We start from the raw sequence: 20,740 nt of genomic DNA, 5'->3' as shown, positions 1-20,740 counted from the left end.
TAGATGTATTATCGACCATATTTCATTTTTAAGCTTTTTAGACCAACTGGAATGAGAGTTAAAAGGGGGTCAGGACTAATAAGTCATCTCTATAGTCAACTTAACATCTAAGTGCATCAAGGTGCCTCCTGCCAATGAGATGTCAAAGTAGACCTAGATGTCAACTGTTCATGTGGTGAAGGTCTTTGATCAACAATACTTCACTGAAATGAGAATGTTAATGGCGTAAGGAGTTTAGAGCTAACAGATCATCGTTGTAGTCAATCCAACATTTAGTGACATCATCAAGGTGCCTCCTGCCAAAGTGATGTCTTATCTTCCCTAGCTATCCCATCTTTGTGTGGGAAAGGAGGTATGATCATCCATATTTGATTTTAGTCCAACTGGAATGATGGTTAAAGGGAAATTAGGGCTAATAATTCTTCTTTATAGTCAATTTAACATCTAGTGACATCATCAAAGTACTTCCTTCCAACGTGATGTCAAAGCAACCACGTCTGTCTGATCTTTGGGTGGAGAGATCCATGTTTGATTTTTTAAGTCTGTGAGACTAACAGGAATAAAGGTGTTACTGAGGGGAAACAGGGTTAATAGTTTATCCCAATAGTCAACTTAACATCTAGTGAAATCATCAAGGTGCCTCCATCCTACGTGATGTCCAAGCAACCCCAGAAGTCCGATATTTGGGTAGAGGTGTCTATGATCGTCCATATTTAATTGCTGGACAAACTGGAATGAGGGCGTAAAAAAGGAGCATCAGGGCTAATGATTCATTAACATCTAGTGACATCATCAAGGCGCCTTCTGCCAATATGATGTCAAGAGTATCACACCAACTGATGCACGACATAATCACTACGGGTTCAGCCAAAGGGAAAGCGCATATCAAATCGTCAAAGAGGGTAAACATACATGGATACAAAAGTGCATAGTCATACTTAGTACCTATTTATGCTACAGCTTAATGCAGGTGGTGGTCTGAAGTGGTAGAGATTGATTGCTCTTGACTGTTATGGTGCCGCCTACAGAAAAAAGAAGGTAAAATGCACTGTAACTAAGCAGATGTAAACACAAGGAACAATGGAGATGGGATAACTTGTATTGGACAGCACATTCTACAAGACTATACAGTTTGAAACGTGCCTGGTCCAGTTGCCCCACAATTCGTTGCAACCTCCTAGACAGCGCTGTTAACAATGCAGAGCCTAATCATTCAGGATGTACAGGTTGCAAGCAAATGCTATTGGATCCCAAACCCCACCATGGGGCTCCCTGCATATATATCAACAGCTTGCTGTGTTTGACAGCATGTACAGCCACCCCAAGTTGAGTGGGTTGGTAAAGAAATTGCAAAGCCAAGGGACCCTCCCAGAGACAGACCGACTTCTCCCCTCTTCTGGACACCTTGGCTCTCCGTGGTCTTTCGCTTTGCATTGTGAAGCCAGAAAGCAGGAAATATTCCTTTTTGGAGATGAGGACATTGAAAAAAAATGCTAACACCCTTCACATGAGGCTTTTTCTGTAAAGACTGCTCAGTTTCTGTTTCGGGTCTGAGGACTGAAGGTCTGCTTGTTTATATAGGTCCCTCAGCTCCTTAATTTCCTGCAGAACCTTCCTGGCCTGCTTCCAGTTGGAAGAGGCTTCTTCTAATAACCTCTCGGCCTCTTGGAGAGCATTTTCAGAGTCCACCTTCCCAAAAGATTCCTTTCCCTTTTTTTTCCCATCCCCACATTCTGTCACCTCGGTAAGAAGTTCCTGAGTTTTATCAATCTTCTGAGCAATCAATTCTTGTATTCGTGTCAGCTTATCTGACTCCGGTACCTTTTTTGGTATCGGTCGCTGTCCAGAAGAGTCCGAACGGGACAAGATCTCCTCCATAGAGGCACATTTGTTCTTCTCGGAATAGGACAATTTTTTTGGAACCTGAGGTGTGTAGGTTGTGCCCTTTCCAAATGAATCGCGGTGTGAAGCCCATTTATCCCAGGGTATTTGGTCTCTTCCCTGTGAAAGGTTTTCCGACCTTCCTTTTTCTGGGCACTTGAGGTTTTCAGAGTCTGATCTGCGGCGGACTGAAGCCAGCTGTGCCACAGATTTATCTAGGTCCACTCTGAAGCTGTGATCACAGCTATGATCTTCTGGAGAGGCATCTTCTTCCTGGATGAGGTCTAAGGTCAGCATTCCATCGGACGTTGAGGTAGATGCCTGCAAAAAAAAAAATAGTGCAGACATCATCAGTGCAATGGTGGTCTTTACTTGTCTTTTACTATTTATATCTAAACTTGCAAGTGGCTAATTTCCTTACTATAAGGTTGTTTGGCTTGTCCATGCATTACACAGATCAGACACCTGCCATGTACAATGAAAATGAGTACATGAGAGGTGAAGACTTCTGTGTTTACAGCTGAGAGGGCATCTGCATCAAAGACCAATTGACAGGTCAGAGGTCATTGTAAACCCTAACGTCCCCAATTTTTACACCTGTTGACCAAACAGGCCACTTGTTTTAGATAAAGCATTAAAACCACTTGATCCTTTAAACATGGGATGTGTTATTATTACGCCATGTGGACAGCTCAAACAGAAATGCAGAAGGTGCAAAACTCACATAGAGAGAGAAAAAAACATGCAGGAAAAAAGTCCTAATAGTCTCCTCATTATTAATAATTAGTTCTGATTTACTGGTGACAAGCTGCCAAGTTATTTGCAGTCATAATTATCAGAAATGGGAGTCATCTTCTTTGCTAGGAGACGAAGACTCATAAGCATAATTTTTATGGTTGCACACCAAGATATACTAGGGGACTGTTCACAGAGACCTGGTTCCTGATATTGAGTAAGATTATCCCTGTGTCCCAACCTGTTTATTTTTACACTGTTATCATATTGCTTACAGATATCCGGGACTTTCACCCATCACAAACATAGGGGTTTCATGTATACCATTTGAATCCCATGACTGATGGAGATAGTTAAGTAAGGTGCTCGGCTATCTCCATGCTTAACCACTCCCCCATTCAAAAGGGTGACTTACTGAGACCCCCATTCTAGCGATCGGTGGGGGTCTCAGTATCATGGGATTTCCGTTCATCTCAAGTAGTCACATACTTAATCTTAACACATACCACAGCCATGAGGTGACCCCTGGTCGGCGGACGTCTGGTGTGTTGTATCTTCGCTCGGTCTCTGGTTGGATGGGCCAGATAACTATCTTCTTCTACCGTAACCTATTGTAACAATGTGAAAAAGTCCTTTAGGATACAATTACCAACAATACCAAACCCCAAAATGGCAAACACTGGATATGAATTATGACTAGGGGTTTAAGGAAATAAGAGAAAATCTTTCCTTTTTTTTTTTTATTCCTATTTTCCATGTGTGGGGTCCAGCGCAGATGCAGGGATTGTTAATACTGAGCACAAAGAGCAGCCATCTGCATGGACGCAGCCCAGGTGGATACTGCTTACCTCATCTAAGATGCGGTTCTTGGCTCGTGTGATCGCAGAGTTCAAGGCGTTGATCCAAGATTCTTTTTCCTCGGGGCTGACAGCAAGGAAGATCAGGTTTGGTGCCTGACAGAAATAAGGGCTCCCGTTATTTTACTTGAAATATACTTGGTTCAATAATGTAAGAGGACAGACACGATACAACAACATCAGATGATAAATTAGGGAGAAGTTAAAAGACATTGTCTTAAAATCCCGCTTGGGGTTCCCCTTATGAACAGACTATCACCAATGTATTTAGTAGATGACCATTAATTCTATGTAACGGTCCTGGATTAGGTCTTCTTTTTTCTAGGAGATTTGTGCTACAACCTCTTTAAAGTGACCCACGGACAACATGAAACACTGACCAGCTCCCTCATTACAAAGAAGCCTTGTTTTCTCTGAAATGCTGCAGTAAAACAAGGTAAGAACGGAGAAAGGAGTTCGGTGGGCGGCTCCTTTCAGGATCCTCCTATCCAGCTTTACTTAATAGACAGGTCTCTCCCTGTTTGTCAGAAGGGAGAGACCTGTCGATGAAGCTAAGCTTGGCAAGGCTAAGTCCCACTGGACTCTACTCCCCATTCCTGGCTAATTTTTTTTTTTAGAATAGCATTTCAGAGTAAAAATGACTTTCTGTAATGAAAGAGCCAGTCTGTACTTCGTGGCACCTGTAGATCGGGTAGGATTCAACAGCTGATAGGTTCCATTATAAAAGGTTTTCCCATAAAACCTTTTTAATGCTATCTATGATTGGTAGCATGGTTGACTACTGGGATAAGGAACGGCGTTTCCCAGCAGCAATCTCGAAAAGGGCACACGTATGTGTTCACTCTCCATTAAAGTCCATAATCTTCAAGGTGGATATCCTATTTTGCAAAAAAAAAAAACACTTGGTGTCTTTGAAAACATCACATGTATAATATCTACAGTCCATTATCCTGCAAAGAATCATGGAGAACCAGATGGACACAAATCAGTGAAAAAGGGGTTAAATAATCCCAACAAGATGAGAGCCAAAAGGGATAAGAGCGCCCGACTGAAGAAATGATCCAGCAATAACAACAGCTGCCCGTTCTGTCTCGTGTGCTGACTACGGCAGATATTATCCAGCAAATTAATTAGAAAAAAGGACAATACAGAGACGGGAGTGTTCCTCCCACAGCACAGAATAACCACCAGCAAAACAGAGCGAGAACGGTGCCGATTGTGGAAAACACATCCTTCTGTGCTGATAGCTGTCTGCAATGATCGCCATCACAAGAGCTGTAATCAAACTGCAGCCTTACTAAGGGCTCATTCACGTGTCAGCTTTTTGTGTAAAAGTGATATCTGTGTTTTTCATTGGGCTTAATCGCAGAGACATGTCCGATGTTGATCTGAGCGTCGGATCAAACTTGGCAATGAAAGTTTATGGTGCATGAAAAAAATCAGACAGCACTCGGATGCCGTTTTTCGCAGACTCATAGAGGAGAACAATTGACAAATATATTGAAAAGTGAGTTATATAGGAACAATGAATACCGTGTTTCCAGGTTGTTTCGATCGAACAAGTGAAAACCGACTGTGATTCTTCTTAGATCGGCTCCTTGATTTCCGGAGTTCCTCGCACTTCTCATAATCGCTCAGATCAAAAATTTCTTGTCCGTTTTTTTCATCCTTTACCTAAGAAGATACCACGGCAGACATTACACAGGGAAAAAAAACTATTTAGTAAAGGAAGATTTATGAGAATCTTTATATATATATACACTGCTCAAAAAAAATAAAGGGAACACTCAAATAACACATCCTAGATCTGAATGAATGAAATATTCTCATTGAATACTTTGTTCTGTATAAAGCTGAATGTGCTGACAACAAAATCACACAAAAATCATCAATGGAAATCACATTTATTACCCAATGGAGGCCTGGATTTGGAGTCACCCACAAAATTAAAGTGGAAAAACACACTACAGGCTGATCCAACTGTGATGTAATGTCCTTAAAACAAGTCAAAATGAGGCTCAGTATTGTGTGTGGCCTCCACGTGCCTGTATGACCTCCCTACAACACCTGGGCATGCTCCTGATGAGGCTGAGTATTGTGTGTGGTCTCCACGTGCCTGTATGACCTCCCTACAACGCCTGGGCATGCTCCTGATGAGGCTGAGTATTGTGTGTGGCCTCCACGTGCCTGTGTGACCTCCCTACAACGCCTGGACATGCTCCTGATGAGGCTGAGTATTGTGTGTGGCCTCCACGTGCCTGTATGACCTCCCTACAATGCCTGGGCATGCTCCTGATGAGGCTGAGTATTGTGTGTGGCCTCCACGTGCCTGTATGACCTCCCTACAATGCCTGGGCATGCTCCTGACGAGGCTCAGTATTGTGTGTGGCCTCCATGTGCCTGTATGACCTCCCTACAATGCCTGGGCATGCTCCTGATGAGGCTGAGTATTGTGTGTGGCCTCCACGTGCCTGTATGACCTCCCTACAACGCCTGGGCATGCTCCTGATGAGGCTGAGTATTGTGTGTGGCCTCCACGTGCCTGTATGACCTCCCTACAACGCCTGGGTATGCTCCTGATGAGGCTGAGTATTGTGTGTGGCCTCCACGTGCCTGTGTGACCTCCCTACAACGCCTGGACATGCTCCTGATGAGGCTGAGTATTGTGTGTGGCCTCCACGTGCCTGTATGACCTCCCTACAATGCCTGGGCATGCTCCTGATGAGGCTGAGTATTGTGTGTGGCCTCCACGTGCCTGTGTGACCTCCCTACAACGCCTGGACATGCTCCTGATGAGGCTGAGTATTGTGTGTGGCCTCCACGTGCCTGTATGACCTCCCTACAATGCCTGGGCATGCTCCTGATGAGGCTGAGTATTGTGTGTGGCCTCCACGTGCCTGTATGACCTCCCTACAACGCCTGGGCATGCTCCTGATGAGGCTGAGTATTGTGTGTGGCCTCCACGTGCCTGTATGACCTCCCTACAATGCCTGGGCATGCTCCTGATGAGGCTGAGTATTGTGTGTGGCCTCCACGTGCCTGTATGACCTCCCTACAACGCCTGGGCATGCTCCTGATGAGGCTGAGTATTGTGTGTGGCCTCCACGTGCCTGTATGACCTCCCTACAACGCCTGGGCATGCTCCTGATGAGGCTGAGTATTGTGTGTGGCCTCCACGTGCCTGTATGACCTCCCTACAATGCCTGGGCATGCTCCTGATGAGGCTGAGTATTGTGTGTGGCCTCCACGTGCCTGTATGACCTCCCTACAGTGCCTGGGCATGCTCTTGATGAGGCTCAGTATTGTGTGTGGCCTCCACGTGCCTGTGTGACCTCCCTACAACGCCTGGGCATGCCCCTGATGAGGTTGAGTATTGTGTGTGGCCTCCATGTGCCTGTGTGACCTCCCTACAACGCCTGGGCATGCTCCTGATGAGGCTGAGTATTGTGTGTGGCCTCCACGTGCCTGTATGACCTCCCTACAACGCCTGGGCATGCTCCTGATGAGGCTCAGTATTGTGTGTGGCCTCCACGTGCCTGTATGACCTCCCTACAATGCCTGGGCATGCTCCTGATGAGGCTCAGTATTGTGTGTGGCCTCCACGTGCCTGTGTGACCTCCCTACAAAGCCTGGGCATGCCCCTGATGAGGTTGAGTATTGTGTGTGGCCTCCATGTGCCTGTGTGACCTCCCTACAACGCCTGGGCATGCTCCTGATGAGGCTGAGTATTGTGTGTGGCCTCCACGTGCCTGTATGACCTCCCTACAACGCCTGGGCATGCTCCTGATGAGGCTCAGTATTGTGTGTGGCCTCCATGTGCCTGTGTGACCTCCCTACAACGCCTGGGCATGCTCCTGATGAGGCTGAGTATTGTGTGTGGCCTCCATGTGCCTGTGTGACCTCCCTACAACGCCTGGGCATGCTCCTGATGAGGTTGAGTATTGTGTGTGGCCTCCACGTGCCTGTGTGACCTCCCTACAACGCCTGGGCATGCTCCTGATGAGGTTGAGTATTGTGTGTGGCCTCCACGTGCCTGTATGACCTCCCTACAACGCCTGGGCATGCCCCTGATGAGGTTGAGTATTGTGTGTGGCCTCCATGTGCCTGTGTGACCTCCCTACAACGCCTGGGCATGCTCCTGATGAGGCTGAGTATTGTGTGTGGCCTCCACGTGCCTGTATGACCTCCCTACAACGCCTGGGCATGCTCCTGATGAGGCTGAGTATTGTGTGTGGCCTCCACGTGCCTGTATGACCTCCCTACAACGCCTGGGCATGCTCCTGATGAGGCTGAGTATTGTGTGTGGCCTCCACGTGCCTGTATGACCTCCCTACAATGCCTGGGCATGCTCCTGATGAGGCTGAGTATTGTGTGTGGCCTCCACGTGCCTGTATGACCTCCCTACAACGCCTGGGCATGCTCCTGATGAGGTTGAGTATTGTGTGTGGCCTCCACGTGCCTGTATGACCTCCCTACAACGCCTGGGCATTCTCCTGATGAGGCTGAGTATTGTGTGTGGCCTCCACGTGCCTGTATGACCTCCCTACAACGCCTGGGCATGCTCCTGATGAGGCTGAGTATTGTGTGTGGCCTCCACGTGCCTGTATGACCTCCCTACAACGCCTGGGTATGCTCCTGATGAGGCTGAGTATTGTGTGTGGCCTCCACGTGCCTGTGTGACCTCCCTACAACGCCTGGGCATGCTCCTGATGAGGCTGAGTATTGTGTGTGGCCTCCACGTGCCTGTATGACCTCCCTACAATGCCTGGGCATGCTCCTGATGAGGCTGAGTATTGTGTGTGGCCTCCACGTGCCTGTGTGACCTCCCTACAACGCCTGGACATGCTCCTGATGAGGCTGAGTATTGTGTGTGGCCTCCACGTGCCTGTATGACCTCCCTACAATGCCTGGGCATGCTCCTGATGAGGCTGAGTATTGTGTGTGGCCTCCACGTGCCTGTATGACCTCCCTACAACGCCTGGGCATGCTCCTGATGAGGCTGAGTATTGTGTGTGGCCTCCACGTGCCTGTATGACCTCCCTACAATGCCTGGGCATGCTCCTGATGAGGCTGAGTATTGTGTGTGGCCTCCACGTGCCTGTATGACCTCCCTACAACGCCTGGGCATGCTCCTGATGAGGCTGAGTATTGTGTGTGGCCTCCACGTGCCTGTATGACCTCCCTACAACGCCTGGGCATGCTCCTGATGAGGCTGAGTATTGTGTGTGGCCTCCACGTGCCTGTATGACCTCCCTACAATGCCTGGGCATGCTCCTGATGAGGCTGAGTATTGTGTGTGGCCTCCACGTGCCTGTATGACCTCCCTACAGTGCCTGGGCATGCTCTTGATGAGGCTCAGTATTGTGTGTGGCCTCCACGTGCCTGTGTGACCTCCCTACAACGCCTGGGCATGCCCCTGATGAGGTTGAGTATTGTGTGTGGCCTCCATGTGCCTGTGTGACCTCCCTACAACGCCTGGGCATGCTCCTGATGAGGCTGAGTATTGTGTGTGGCCTCCACGTGCCTGTATGACCTCCCTACAACGCCTGGGCATGCTCCTGATGAGGCTCAGTATTGTGTGTGGCCTCCACGTGCCTGTATGACCTCCCTACAATGCCTGGGCATGCTCCTGATGAGGCTCAGTATTGTGTGTGGCCTCCACGTGCCTGTGTGACCTCCCTACAAAGCCTGGGCATGCCCCTGATGAGGTTGAGTATTGTGTGTGGCCTCCATGTGCCTGTGTGACCTCCCTACAACGCCTGGGCATGCTCCTGATGAGGCTGAGTATTGTGTGTGGCCTCCACGTGCCTGTATGACCTCCCTACAACGCCTGGGCATGCTCCTGATGAGGCTCAGTATTGTGTGTGGCCTCCATGTGCCTGTGTGACCTCCCTACAACGCCTGGGCATGCTCCTGATGAGGCTGAGTATTGTGTGTGGCCTCCATGTGCCTGTGTGACCTCCCTACAACGCCTGGGCATGCTCCTGATGAGGTTGAGTATTGTGTGTGGCCTCCACGTGCCTGTGTGACCTCCCTACAACGCCTGGGCATGCTCCTGATGAGGTTGAGTATTGTGTGTGGCCTCCACGTGCCTGTATGACCTCCCTACAACGCCTGGGCATGCCCCTGATGAGGTTGAGTATTGTGTGTGGCCTCCATGTGCCTGTGTGACCTCCCTACAACGCCTGGGCATGCTCCTGATGAGGCTGAGTATTGTGTGTGGCCTCCACGTGCCTGTATGACCTCCCTACAACGCCTGGGCATGCTCCTGATGAGGCTGAGTATTGTGTGTGGCCTCCACGTGCCTGTATGACCTCCCTACAACGCCTGGGCATGCTCCTGATGAGGTTGAGTATTGTGTGTGGCCTCCACGTGCCTGTATGACCTCCCTACAACGCCTGGGCATTCTCCTGATGAGGCTGAGTATTGTGTGTGGCCTTCACGTGCCTGTATGACCTCCCTACAATGCCTGGGCATGCTCCTGATGAGGTTGCGGATGGTCTCCTGTGGGATCTCCTCCCAGACCTGGACTAAAGCATCCGCCAACTCCTGGACAGTCTGTGGTGCAACGTGACGTTGGTAGATGGAGCAAGACATGATGTCCCAGATGTGCTCAATCGGATCCAGGTCTGGGGAATGGGCGGCCAGTCCATAGCTTCAATGCCTTCATCCTGCAGGAACTTCTGACACACTCCAGCCACATGAGGTCTGGCATTGTCCTGCATTAGGAGGAACCCAGGGCCAACCGCACCAGCATATGGTCTCACAAGGGGTCTGAGGATCTCATCTCAGTACCTAATGGCAGTCAGGCTAGCTCTGGCGAGCACATGGAGGGCTGGAAATGCCACCCCACACCATTCCTGACCCACTGCCAAACCGGTCATGCTGAAGGATGTTGCAGGCAGCAGATCGCTCTCCACGGCGTCTCCGGACTGTGTCATGTCTGTCACATGTGCTCAGTGTTAACCTGCTTTTATCTGTGAAGAGCACAGGGCGCCAGTGGCGACTTTGCCAATCCTGGTGTTCGGTGGCATTTCTTTGGAGGGCGGCACAGCCCTCCATGTGCTCGCCAGAGGTATCCTGACTGCCATTAGGTACAGAGATGAGATCCTCAGACCCCCTTGTGACACCATATGCTGGTGCGGTTGACCGTGGGTTCCTCCTAATTCAGGACAATGCCAGACCTCATGTGGCTGGAGTGTGTCAGCAGTTCCTGCAAGATGAAGGCATTGAAGCTATGGACTGGCCCGCCCATTCCCCAGACCTGAATCCGATTGAGCACATCTGGGACATCATGACTCGCTCCATCCACCAACGTCACGTTGCACCACAGACTGTCCAGGAGTTGGCGGATGCTTTAGTCCAGGTCTGGGAGGAGATCCCACAGGAGACCATCCGCAACCTCATCAGGATCATGCCCAGGCATTGTAGGGAGGTCATACAGGCACGTGGAGGCCACACACAATACTCAGCCTCATCAGGAGCATGCCCAGGCGTTGTAGGGAGGTCATACAGGCACGTGGAGACCACACACAATACTCAGCCTCATCAGGAGCATGCCCAGGCGTTGTAGGGAGGTCATACAGGCACGTGGAGGCCACACACAAAACTCAGCCTCATCAGGAGCATGCCCAGGCGTTGTAGGGAGGTCAGACAGGCATGTGGAGGCCACACACAATACTCAGCCTCATCAGGAGCATGCCCAGGCGTTGTAGGGAGGTCATACAGGCACGTGGAGACCACACACAATACTCAGCCTCATCAGGAGCATACCCAGGCGTTGTAGGGAGGTCATACAGGCACGTGGAGGCCACACACAATACTCAGCCTCATCAGGAGCATGCCCAGGCGTTGTAGGGAGGTCATACAGGCACGTGGAGGCCACACACAATACTCAGCCTCATCAGGAGCATGCCCAGGCGTTGTAGGGAGGTCATACAGGCACGTGGAGGCCACACACAATACTCAGCCTCATCAGGAGCATGTCCAGGCGTTGTAGGGAGGTCATACAGGCACGTGGAGACCACACACAATACTCAGCCTCATCAGGAGCATGCCCAGGCGTTGTAGGGAGGTCATACAGGCACGTGGAGGCCACACACAATACTCAGCCTCATCAGGAGCATGCCCAGGCGTTGTAGGGAGGTCATACAGGCACGTGGAGGCCACACACAATACTCAGCCTCATCAGGAGCATGCCCAGGCGTTGTAGGGAGGTCATACAGGCACGTGGAGGCCACACACAATACTCAGCCTCATCAGGAGCATGTCCAGGCGTTGTAGGGAGGTCATACAGGCACGTGGAGGCCACACACAATACTCAGCCTCATCAGGAACATGCCCAGGCGTTGTAGGGAGGTCATACAGGCACGTGGAGGTCCCACACAATACTGAGACTCATTTTGACTTGTTTTAAGGACATTACATCAAAGTTGGATCAGCCTGTAGTGTGTTTTTCCACTTTAATTTTGGGGGTGACTCCAAATCCAGGCCTCCATTGGTTAATAAATTTGATTTCCATATGATTTTTGTGTGATTTTGTTGTCAGCACATTCAGCTTTGTACAGAACAAAGTATTCAATGAGAATATTTCATTCATTCAGATCTAGGATGTGTTGAGTGATTTATCAAGAGCAGAGGCAGTAGTGGCATCCGGGCTTGGAAGCCTGATTTCCGATATTTGCTTGGCTTTTAAAAGATTAAGCATTGGGGGCTTAAGTCACCCCTGTAACTAGGACGCAACTACTTGAAGGCTTAAAGGGCATTCTCATCACATACATGTTGGACCTATTCACAGGATGGTGTACAGGAGAAGTGGGTCCCACCTATTCCTCCATAGCTGGGGTGATTGAAGAGGTTCCCTCTCTACCAACTTTCTGTTGGGAGTTTCGAACTTGCTCGACATTTTTCATAAGCAAATGGACAATGCTACGCATGGAGAGATGCCTACACATGTGCAGATCTCTCTAACAATTTTCCACTGGAGTTGCAAATTTTCGAAAGCAAATAAGACAGAGGTGAGCATGTGCTCCTGATACATGTGCATCTCTCTCTCTCTTCAATCCTATGAGAGGACCCACATAGTGGAGAAAGCTGCCCGCCTCTGGGCTATCAGATATTTTTCTCCTATCCTATGGATTTCTACATGCCTCATCCTTTTATCCTTACAAAATGAAGTTCTGGACTGAAGGGTCTGATAACAACTTTCTCCCCCTCTCCTTATTGTGAACACATGAATGATTGACTGGACTGAGTGTCCATGTGTATGGGGGGGGGGCAGGAAGAAAATATCACAATTATAGAATTGCTACAGACATGTGCTCCATTCTTGATCTGTACTTGTTTTCATTCAGGGTTCCCGTCATGTAGTTAGATCCCATTGGCCACAGTGAAGATTTCTCTGTAATTTGTGACTATATTGGCGTATTCCGGGTTCTATCTCCCTGAAGGTCTTGGTAGTCAGCCACAGGAATTCTCATTACAGGGCGGTGTGTGGGCCATCTGTACGACGCCCAGGCTTCTATTCCTTGTGTGGCCTTGGCAAGAATCACCAAACAGGAGTTTGGGTAAAATCTGTAAAAAAAAAGTTTTGTTCTGGACTAAATTCTATACAATTCACTGGGGAGGTATTAAAAAGTAGATTTTTATAATAGGCCACCTGTTCCACCTATGTTTTTTGTCTCCAACTGCAACTTAAAGGGATATTTCCATCTTATAAAGTGGTGGCATGTAGGATATGATCGATGGGAACCCGACAACTGAGACCCCGAGCAATCCTGCAAATGAAAGGACTGCAACGCTATCTCTGAGCCCTTTTCATTGTTTTTTCACTGCACAGATTAAAAAAACATCACAGAAAAAAAGATGCAGCCTTACCAATACCAAGTCAGATTACGAATGCACCATGGGGGCCAGCTGCATCCTGCTGGTACATTGGTAATCTGACCTGGAGTTGGTAAGGCTGCATCTTTTTTTCTGTGATGTTTTTTTTTAAATGTTCTTCTATGACTGCGCAGATTGTCCCGACTACCCACTGTGCAGGATATCTGCAGCCAGGCCCATTCAAGTTAACAAGGCCGGATGCATATTCCTTCAAGGAGGGAAACTTCCTATGTCCTTGGAGCGAAAAACTGAGCAGAAACTCCCAAGTTTTTGAGGAGTTCTGTGGAAGAGTTTCTGCTCAGTTTCTACTCCAAAAACTCCTCAAAAAACTTTGTGTGCAAAATAACCACTGGCAGATTCTCCCCCCCCCCCCCCTACCCATTAATTTGGGAGGCCTCCATACACATTAGTTGGTCAGTGGACCGTCCTATTGAAATTGTGTTTTTGGCCAATTTTAATCTATGTACAACAAGACTTCCCAATACACATGGACAATCAGTCTGACTGAGCAGTCAAGTGTTCCCAATAGGCAGAAAAGAGAAAGTCGCTGCCAGACGTCTCTATCAGCAGCCTATCTCCTCGGAAGACAAAAGTATCAGAGAGATGCAAACAATCCCTTTGTTTTCAGGATTCTTCCCTTTCTCCCCTTTGCCAGTTGAATTGGGAGGCCCAGAGTAGATGGTCAGTGCTCCATCCCGCTGAAATCGGCAATTTTGGCCGACTTTCATCTAATGTGTACAAGGTCCTTTAGTCTTTTTATTCCAGCATGTCTTGGAAAAGTAAGATGTGGACATAGTCTAATGAGTACATGGTCAACTTGAAGAAACCTGAATTTTAGTCCTTATCCTCCCCCCCCAGAGGTTAGAGGTTTATTGAGATAACATGGCAATCTGAGCATGCCTTTGTATAGAGTCATAAGTGAGTCCAGGCACTTTAAAAGTTTTTCTGACATAAGTTTGAGGAGGTTCTGTTACCCCCACAGAAGAACTAATACAATTCCTCTGTATTCCGTGACGTTGTCTGGTATGGCAGTGACGTGGACCCCTATAGGTCACACGTGGATAACCTATCCTAGACAACAATAATATATCTCAGAAATCCGTTGTCAGTAGTAGTCATGGATGCTTACACGCTACCAACCCACCAACGGGCGCCATGCATGCCCTTCAAGATAATTCTTATTCCTGCCACCAATGTAAAAGGCAAAATGAAAAATGACAGGACCTGACAGGGTAATCATCAGTTTCCGTTCTTGATTGCGGGACGCAGTCTCTTCTATAAAGAAGCTTTGCTAGATAATTAGCGTTCTGGGATAAGAGGAAGCAGAGCATCCTGGGAAACTTCCCCCTCCCCTTGTTGATCCCATGATAGATAGCATAGCTGTATGTCTGGGGTACCGGTCAATATTCCATCAATAAAGCATTTGTTTCCAAATGGAGCTTCCGAGAAAGCACATGTTGCGTTAACCTCTTCCTTCCCAGCTACAAATACTAGTCAGTGACAGTTTAAATTGGAGATGCTATGGCTTTAAATGTATAAAAGTATTCTGCCTAAGCTATTATGGAGTAGGGGGAGGTTAAAGCCTTAATACAATCCACAGGATACCCATTAGAAGAACCTAATTACCACCAAGTATGTTTTTCCAGTTCTTTGTATAGCGCCGGTATATCCCACAGCGATGTACAGATTTTTTTCATGATTCCTATCAGTCCCTGTCTCCCATGGGGCTTACAATCTAATTTCTCCATCTCCCACGTACACTACGGATCTATCGGGGAAAGAGAAAACCATAGGGGGCCATATAAACACAGAGACATCATATAATCTCCATGTAGATGTTTCCTTTGGTCAAATTCGGACAATTTTTTGGTTCATTGACTACCTAGTTAGTGGGATTAGTCCATCCCTACAGCCCACAAGTCCACCATGCCAAATAGCCATATCGAGCCAACAGCAGAGGTTTACACCTTCACTGCAGCCTGTCAACATAGAATAGATATACAGAAGGTAATCTATCTGGTGCCCATACACCTTAGTTAGCTGTTGGCTCGGCCATATGATTAGTGGGGTTCGACCACTGGAATCCATACTGGGGTCCTGTATCCTCAAGTTTCAGTGGAACAACTACTCCTAAAGACAATGAATAGAGTGGTGGTCATGCATTCGCACTTTTGCTCCATTGCAAGTGACGGATTGACCCACATCAATTATTCAATTATCACGTATCCAATGGAAAGGTTATAAATGCTGCTCATTGGACAGACCCGTTAAGAACAAAAATCCATGTTGAAATCCATGTCTTCTCATACTTTCCCCTGATATCTGACATTGGGGGAAAATTGGGACTCACTTAAGCACATAAGGTGGTCCGTCTTGACAAATTTCGCCCCAACATTCATTTAATGTATTGTATATGGGCAAGCTTGCTGTCGTAAATTATGGGATGTCCTAAGAAGGCTAAACAATCATCCAAACATCACCCGAAAGTACTAATTTTGAAGAGATGTATCTTAAAGACAGCCATTGGACTTTATTGGCTGGTCCCGGGCTAAATGTCTATGATAACTGTAAGGGAAAACTGAAGTGTGAGAGGTTTCAACTTCAACCATGACATCATTTTGGTTCCTCCAAAATAAGTGGAGCCATCAAAGAAACAACATTCGTTCAGCCTACCCAACCAGAGTAGGGGAGAAAGAAGCGATAGTTATCTCGTGGCAAGATACAGGAAGAGGAGCTACCATTAAGAATTAACAAGTAGTAGATTGAGAGTTGAGGATGAATTGGAGGAGTGAACGAGTGTTAGAAGGAAGACCACAGATAAGGATGTTGCCATAGTTTTGGAGGGAGATGATGAGGGCATGTGCTATAACATTTTCAGTCACTCAAAGTTGAGGAAAGAGCAAATTTGAGAAATGTTTTTGGATCAGAGGCAAAAGGACATTGTAAGGGCTTGGATGTATTGATTAAAAGACAAGGAGGAATCAAAGTTTACTCCGAGACAGCGGATAATAGAAGACTACGTGATCACAGAGTGCATACTCAGAGATGGTCTTCAATCAACACCAACTGGAAAGGCTCAGAATGTGTTGACCACTATATATTCTTATCGTGAAGTGATAGATGATTTACTTTTTCCAGTCACAAAGCTACAGCCAGATCTTGCTTCACTCCTGGACAGTAAATGTGGTGATAAACCCATGTCAGCTGCTATACCAAGCGTTACATTCCTTCTCTAAAGACTGCAGGATTATCAAATGCTATTTCTGAACACTTCATGGAGAGGAAAAAGATTAAGACGTGTGAAAAATAAATAAAAACAGCTCCCGAAATGAAGATTGAGGGATGACAAATCATTCACTATTACCACCAGCGTAGAGCTCCTTCGTTCCATCAAAACAGCTCTTTCCCATCGAAGCCTTGACACCACAAAACCTCTAAGGCCCCACTATCCGTATTCGGTCAGTATTTTTTCTCAGGAGTGGGAGCCAAAACCAGGAGTGGGTGATAAATGCAGAATTGGTGACTTGTTTCTATTATACCTTTTCTCTGATTGTTCCTCACCTGGTTTTGGCTCCCACTCCTGAGTAAAAATACTGACCGAATACTGATAGTGCGGCCGTGGCCTAAAGGCGATATCTGGCACCAAAACATTCCCTGCTCACTCAACTTATCCAAAAACTAATATAACTGAGTTGCATTTTCAAAAATGGAACAAATGACAATGATACAGGGACTTTTATTGAAGATTTTTTTCTTATCTTAGAGGGTCCTACACATCTAGACACCATAATAACAGGTGCCAATGGTGACATCTTGTTTCACAGACCGGCCCACGCATAGAAACGGGAAGTCTCTTCTGCCAGATTTCTAAAGGGCGATGGGCAAACAGTTTATTTTTGGAAGATAGCATGATTTGTGGGTGACTTTGTGCAACAGTTCACTTCCTTCTTTGAACTGTGTGTTAAGTAAGAATTGAGGAAATGTCTCATAACCCTACAAGACATAAGAAGACTTAAGTCAATCAGTGAGGTGAGCCCAAAAAAAATGAATAACTTTAAAAGGGGGTTTCCAGTGGATAAAAGGGTTTTTCCACTTTCAGAAAATACTGCTCCTCCGGCTGCAGTTTCTCCAGGTCCAGCGCAGAGCTCCCACTGTCTGTTATTGTGTACGGCGCTGATGTCAAGAGGGCAGCAGACAATCAGTGAGCTCATCCGCTGAGCCCAATTTTTGGGAGCAGCAGTGTAGGCTCAGCGTTGGAACCAGGGACGTCGAGTAAAATATTGAATTTTTTTTTAAAAACTGCATCGGGGAAGAATGGTTTTCTGAGACTGGAAAACCTTTTGAAAGGGGCTCAGAGTGGAAAAAAAATAATAAAAAAAAGCAACACTCACCCTCCCTTATCCCAAGAGCCACTAATTTTTAGGCTTACTCGGTCAACGCCGATCTCAACAATTGTTGTCACATTAATCAGTGGCTGAGTTGGGTTGTGATCGGCTGAGCGTGCATTTCTGGGACAAAGAATTAGAGGGGACTTGGTAGATGTCAAAATCGAAGTTGTGGGGAACTGGTGAAGGTTTTTCTCATTTTTTTTAGGGGGGGGGGGGGGCTCTTAGCCCCTTATAAAATAATGTTTGGACAGCCCCTGTAAGGAACAAATTGTGTTGATTAGTTACAAGCACCTAGGAAAGGCTAGTTGTTCGGTAAAGTGTAAAAAAGCAACAGACTGTCAAACATAAAGAATGAGAAAAATAATTAGGCCATTCACCTTAGTCAAATTCATATGGCTATTTGTGTGGGTTTTCCACATTCCCTTATTTTTTCCAAAAGTTGATCCTTTTCTTTTGGAAACCGTTACGCAAGCATCAACAGCGCTTCAGTGGTCATCGTCTGCCAATGAAATCCCTCATTCAGCCACCTATGGAAGTCCCTAAACCCACTGCAAAAATGGGGAAAAACAGCAATCTTTAGCAGTATACTAATACCTAAAAAAATGATTCCTAGCCATTCATGTGTGATACAGCCCATGAAGCTGGTATATCCATGTGTAATACGCCTCAGAGGACCACAGAGCCTTCACAATCAGGCATGCCTGGATCCTGGGATTGTCCTGAAGATTAGGGTCGTTGGCTTTGGTGCTTAGCATATCAACATGCATCATAATTTCTATGATAATATGGATAGGTGAATCCTCAGCGCCGCTTAGTAGCACAGGATAGGTAGGATTTCCACACACCAGGGACCTATAGAAGCTGCACCATCTGCAATTTTCTTTTTTTCTTCGTTTAATGTGGTTTGCTTATAGCAAGTGAAGTGAACTGTTCTTTGGTAAAGTAGGACAGCGAAATGATAACCATCCCAATCCATCTGATTAAAATGCAGAACATTGTGATCTCTCTCCATGGTGTGAACCTCAGAACAAAGCTCTCCCGTCAGACATAATCAAAGCGGCCTGTGAAGCCCCTCGTCACGGGGGAGACGCTCGCAGCCGTACATCTCACGAGACGTACGCTTCAGCTAGAATTTTTAGCAAGATCGGAAAGCGTACTCCAAAAGTGAGGAAACACTTGGTTTTCAGGAAAAATTGCAAACCATAAAAACGAAAAAAAAAAAAAGTTTTTTAAGATCTTTAAAAAAAAAATTAAACTCCGTCTGTCTCTAGTGTTTATGGGGCACTCTAACTGGGTGTGTTTCTGACATAATTTATAAGGGTACTCACTATCTGGTAGTGTTTATGGGTACTCACACACTGTTTATAAGTGCACCCTCTATGTGGTAGTGTTTATGGGCCACTCTGAAACTGTTTATAAAGGCACTCAATATCTGGTAGGCTAGTATGTATGTGGCACTCTGCCTTGTAGTGTTTATGGGGCACTCTCACACTATCTACAAGGGCACATTCAGGTATTGTTTATGTGGCATTGACACTGTTTATAAGGGCACTCTACGTCTGGTAGTGTTTATAGGACACACACTGTTCAAAAGGGCACTCACTGTCTTGTAGCATTTATGGGAAACTAACACTTTTTATAAGGTCATTCTCAGTTTAGTAATGTTTATAAGCACTCTGGCACTGCTTATAAGAGCACTCTATAGACTGTCACTGTTTATAGGGCCAATGATAATGGGGGAACTCTTAGTCTGATACAATTTATTGATACACTTGCCAGATATCAATGTTTATAGTGGTACTGTCTGTCTCAAATTGCTTTTCGGACTACTATCTAGATAGAATTGTTCATAGGTGTACTCTCTGGCTGACACTGTTAATGAGGCCGGTGTTTGGTGCGCTCTTTGATTGGCACTGTTTATAGGGTCACTGTCTAACTGAGTAAAGGGATAATAACCACTGTTTATAGGGGCACTCTCTTTTTGACACTATATGGGGATATTTTTGTCTGACACTGTTTATAGGAGGCAAGGTTTGTATGGAACATACCTGGGCTCTCTTTGATTGGCACTCTTTAAAGGGGCGCAGTCCGACAGTGTTATTATGGGGTATGGTCCGCATGTCATCAAATGCTACTGCTATGTATACACAGGCTCCCAGCCCCCTACATAACCTAATACAACCTGGAAGTATAGCTGTGTCGCGTATAGGCCCCAGAAGCCATTCCAACCCCCCCAATTTTTAATAGGACCCCTCTGGAACAAAACATATTAACTGGTATCTGCGTAGCCCGGTGATGCAGATTTTGATGCATCCTCCTCCAGTCATTTGTCATGAGATGAAGATAACCCCCTCCCCCACATCTAAGTTCTGTTCATCTATTAAAGAAAGAAAGAAAAATCAAGTTACCTTGACCTTGCAAGCCCCTGAACGAGGAACAAAAGATAAAAACTGTACACTACAAACGGAGAATGCAAGAAGGACGCGGCTTATTATTATATAAAAGTGCTGCATTACGGGCGCGGATGGTACAAAATGCTCCGAGTCATTTTAGGATTCGACAAATCCGCAGAGCATCTCAGAAAATCTGCAGTGAACGACTGAAAAACACGATTCAGTTCCAGCTCCTTCTACGCTGCAGCCTCAAAATCTAACTCCTACCTCCAGGGTCTGAAGACCTAATGCTTCCCACAGCTGAGGGTTAGTTAGGGGACGTGCACACAGAGTTTTTGTAAATGGGTCAGCATAAAAAAAAAAAGGGTCTGAAAAATCTTTTCAAAAACCCTATTCATTCAAAAATTCCTATTCATTTCTATTGTAACACCGCTTTGCTTTGCATATGCTCAGGCTAAATAGTCCAGGAGAAGATGAAAAATTATCCTGTCAATTTTTTGGGCTTATTTTCCCCATGCAAATTCACGTTTTTGCTGTGATTTTCTATTGATGCATTTTTAAGGAGGATTTTGCTGCAAAAGTGGGGCAAAAAAAAAGAGAAAAA

At 46.6% G+C, this 20,740-nt stretch overlaps 1 protein-coding gene across 1 annotated transcript in view; it reads right to left on the bottom strand.

Annotated features, from left to right (window-relative positions):
- Nucleotides 1-394: 394 nt before the first annotated feature.
- The window catches only part of PLEKHO1 (pleckstrin homology domain containing O1), a 38,151-nt gene continuing 17,805 nt past the window's right edge, over nucleotides 395-20,740 (bottom strand). The window contains exons 3-6 of the mRNA XM_073639423.1: nucleotides 5,007-5,147; nucleotides 3,465-3,569; nucleotides 3,123-3,224; nucleotides 395-2,202 (exon numbers count right to left, since the gene is read on the bottom strand). Coding sequence (XP_073495524.1) covers nucleotides 1,504-2,202; nucleotides 3,123-3,224; nucleotides 3,465-3,569; nucleotides 5,007-5,147 — 1,047 coding nt within the window. The 3' untranslated portion in view covers nucleotides 395-1,503. The remainder of the gene's footprint in view (nucleotides 2,203-3,122; nucleotides 3,225-3,464; nucleotides 3,570-5,006; nucleotides 5,148-20,740) is intronic.

Source organism: Phyllobates terribilis, unplaced genomic scaffold (genome assembly GCF_046119375.1).
Source record: "Phyllobates terribilis strain yellow unplaced genomic scaffold, ASM4611937v1 Scaffold_7__3_contigs__length_470593459, whole genome shotgun sequence".
Classification (NCBI taxonomy): Eukaryota; Metazoa; Chordata; class Amphibia; order Anura; family Dendrobatidae; genus Phyllobates; species Phyllobates terribilis.
Note: the sequence above shows the minus strand (reverse complement) of the source record. Positions and strands in the feature narration are given on the sequence as shown.